The following is a 2798-nucleotide window of genomic DNA, read 5'->3' as shown; positions in this document are numbered from 1 at the left end:
GAGATGACATTTTAGCAGAGTTCACAGGCACACATAATGGTGATATGGTATAATAAATAGCATTATAGAGGTACACATCATTTTCAGAAATGACACTGGGAAAGTTGGCCACATTATGAAGTATCTTAAATTCTGAGTTAAGTTGTCTGCTTAGTAGATAAGGAACCAAATAAAATTGATCAGAGAACTGTGCTTTGGGAAGACTAAACAGGGTAAGGAGAGAATTGGAAGATTAACCAGGAGATTTTACAGGAAATAATGAGCTCTTGGATGATAGATAGTAGATGGGAAGGCAGGCTATAATAAGAGACCCTTGAAACCACTGGAAGTGGGCAGTTAGAGAATGGGTGGTTTCAGTGTTGATATCAAAGCCTGGCAGAATAAGCTCCCATGAAATGTTTGTTACATTGTAGGATGTCAGAGTTTTCTACTTGGATAAAAGGGAATATTGTGGTGTCATTTGTAGAAACTAGGAGAAAGAACTGATGGGAGTGGAAAGATAATTTGATTTTATGTATATGGAATTTGAAGTATCAAAGAGACATAAATTCTTATTCCACAACTAAGTTTTAAAACTTGTAGTCTTAGCCCTAACCGGTTTGGCTCAGTGGATAGAGCGTCCGCCTGCGGACTCAAGGGTCCCAGGTTTGATTCCAGTCAAGGGCATGTACCTTAGTTGCGGGCACATCCCCAGTAGGGGGTGTGGTGTGCAGGAGGCAGCTAATCGATGTTTCTCTCTCATCAATGTTTCTAACTCTCTATCCCTCTCCCTACCTCTCTGTAAAAAATCAATAAAATATATTTAAAAAATAAAAAATTAAATAAAAAATAAAACTTGTAGTCTTAAACATTAAGTTTTGCCCATTCTTGCTCTTTGCCACTGTGTATATAGAATTTTAGAAAATATTTAAGCTGTTAAAATAGGAAAGTAATTTACAAGTAATTTTTTTCATTATAATAGAGGTAATTTTAAAGTTTAAATATGAATTGCTTTTTATTATGGCACAGGTGGGAACAAGAGCCCAGGCAGAGAGAATTCGGACATATAATTTCACCCAGGACAGAGTCACTGACCACAGGATAGCATATGAAGTTCGTGACATTAAGGTAATATCACTGAGTATGCTTTATGTACCTTCATCTTTTGAAAAAAGTATAGTCAAATTCTAGAGAGTTATGTCTAAAATATTTTAAATAATTTTAAATCATTAAACCAATTTATGTTAGTACCTTAAAATTTGCAAACATTTTTATTAGTTTACTGGTAAGAAACATGATCTTTATGCCAGTTTGGAACAACTATCTTATAAATTCTAATTTCTTTTTAAACACCCACAATGTATTAATATATTTTATTTTTTATTTTTAAACAGTGTAAGCTTCAAGAGTGCTACTCTGTTTTTAATTTTTTTTATTGATTTCAGAGAGGAGGGGAGAGGGAGAGAGAGATAGAAACGTCAATGATGAGAAAGAATCATTGATTGGCTGCATCCTACACACCCTCTACAGTAACCTCGGCATGTGCCCTTGGCTGGAATCGAACCCGGGACCCTTTAGTCTGCAGGCCGATGCTCTATCCACTGAGCCAAACCAGCTAGGGCATTAATATATTTTAAATATAGCCATGTGCCACTTGACCACTGGGATATGTTGTGAGAAATGCATCGTTATGCGATTTAATCATTGTGCAAACATCATAGAGTGCACTTACACAAACCTAGATGGTATAGCCTGCTACACACTTAGTTAAATCAAACACAAAAGAAAATGCTGCAGTCAAAAGACATGGTAAACATGAGATGTATGACGCTGCTGTCAGTGTAACCAGGCATACTGTTTTACAGAAAATGTTGTTTTTAATCAGTCTAAAGAGTATACTCTAAAAATAACAATTAAAAGTTTAGTATAGTAAATACATTAACCAGTAACAAGTTTGTTATCATTATCAAGCATTATGTACTGTACAAATTGTATGTGCTACTTTTATACCACTGGCAGTGGAGCTTAGAGCCTTCTTCCGAGCTCATGTGGTTGTTGGCAGAATTGCATTTTCTTGAATTGTAGGAGAGAGGCCCCCATTTTCTTGCTGGCCATCAGCTGGATGCTGATGCTCTCAGCTCCTAAAGATCCACACAGTTGCTTACTATATGTCCCCCTCCATATGTCCTCTCCCACTTTGAACCTCTTGCAGAAATGGCTCAGGCCTTTTTAAGGGCTCACATGTTTAGGTCAGGCCCACCTGTATAATACCCCTTTTTTAACTTAAAGTCAAACTAATCACTGGAGTGATATTTCATCATATTCACAGTTTCTGCCTGCAGTTAAGGGAGGGAATTATGAAAGGTGTGTACACTAGAGGGCATCTTATATATCTGCATTACCACAATGTATATTCATTAGATCAAGGTACTACAGTTAACTGTTGGGGAAAGACCATGTCAGTTTGGTTGGAACCAAGACCATGACATTAATACATTAATGATGAAACACAGGAAAATTTCCGTTTTGCTTCCGCTGATGGGGGAAGTGAACTAATTCCCATATAGGACTAGGTGGAAAAGCAGGAAAAAGAAGTTTTTATCCTTTTCCTTGGTGCCATGTGATACGTAGGGGCTCTTTCACTTGATTCTATTCCATTTTGTACTCAAAATTAAAGTCCCAATTTTACAAAAGAAATGTCTAATTATTTATTGATTGATTGATTTTTAGAGAGAGAAGGGGAGAGAGCGAGAAAAAAACAGTGATTTGTTGTTCCACTTAGTTATGCATTCGTTGATTGATTCTTGTATGTGCTGACT

At 36.5% G+C, this 2798-nt stretch overlaps 1 protein-coding gene across 1 annotated transcript in view; it reads left to right on the top strand.

The window, feature by feature from the left end:
- Positions 1–2798, top strand: part of MTRF1 (mitochondrial translation release factor 1) — a 35342-nt gene that overhangs the window by 24024 nt on the left and 8520 nt on the right. Inside the window, exon 10 of the mRNA XM_023748153.1 lies at positions 1009–1107. Within this exon, the coding sequence (XP_023603921.1) occupies positions 1009–1107 (99 nt within the window). The remainder of the gene's footprint in view (positions 1–1008; positions 1108–2798) is intronic.

This window comes from Myotis lucifugus, unplaced genomic scaffold, assembly GCF_000147115.1.
Source record: "Myotis lucifugus unplaced genomic scaffold, Myoluc2.0 scaffold_7, whole genome shotgun sequence".
Taxonomy (NCBI): Eukaryota; Metazoa; Chordata; class Mammalia; order Chiroptera; family Vespertilionidae; genus Myotis; species Myotis lucifugus.
This window is presented reverse-complemented; position numbering and strand designations above follow the sequence as displayed.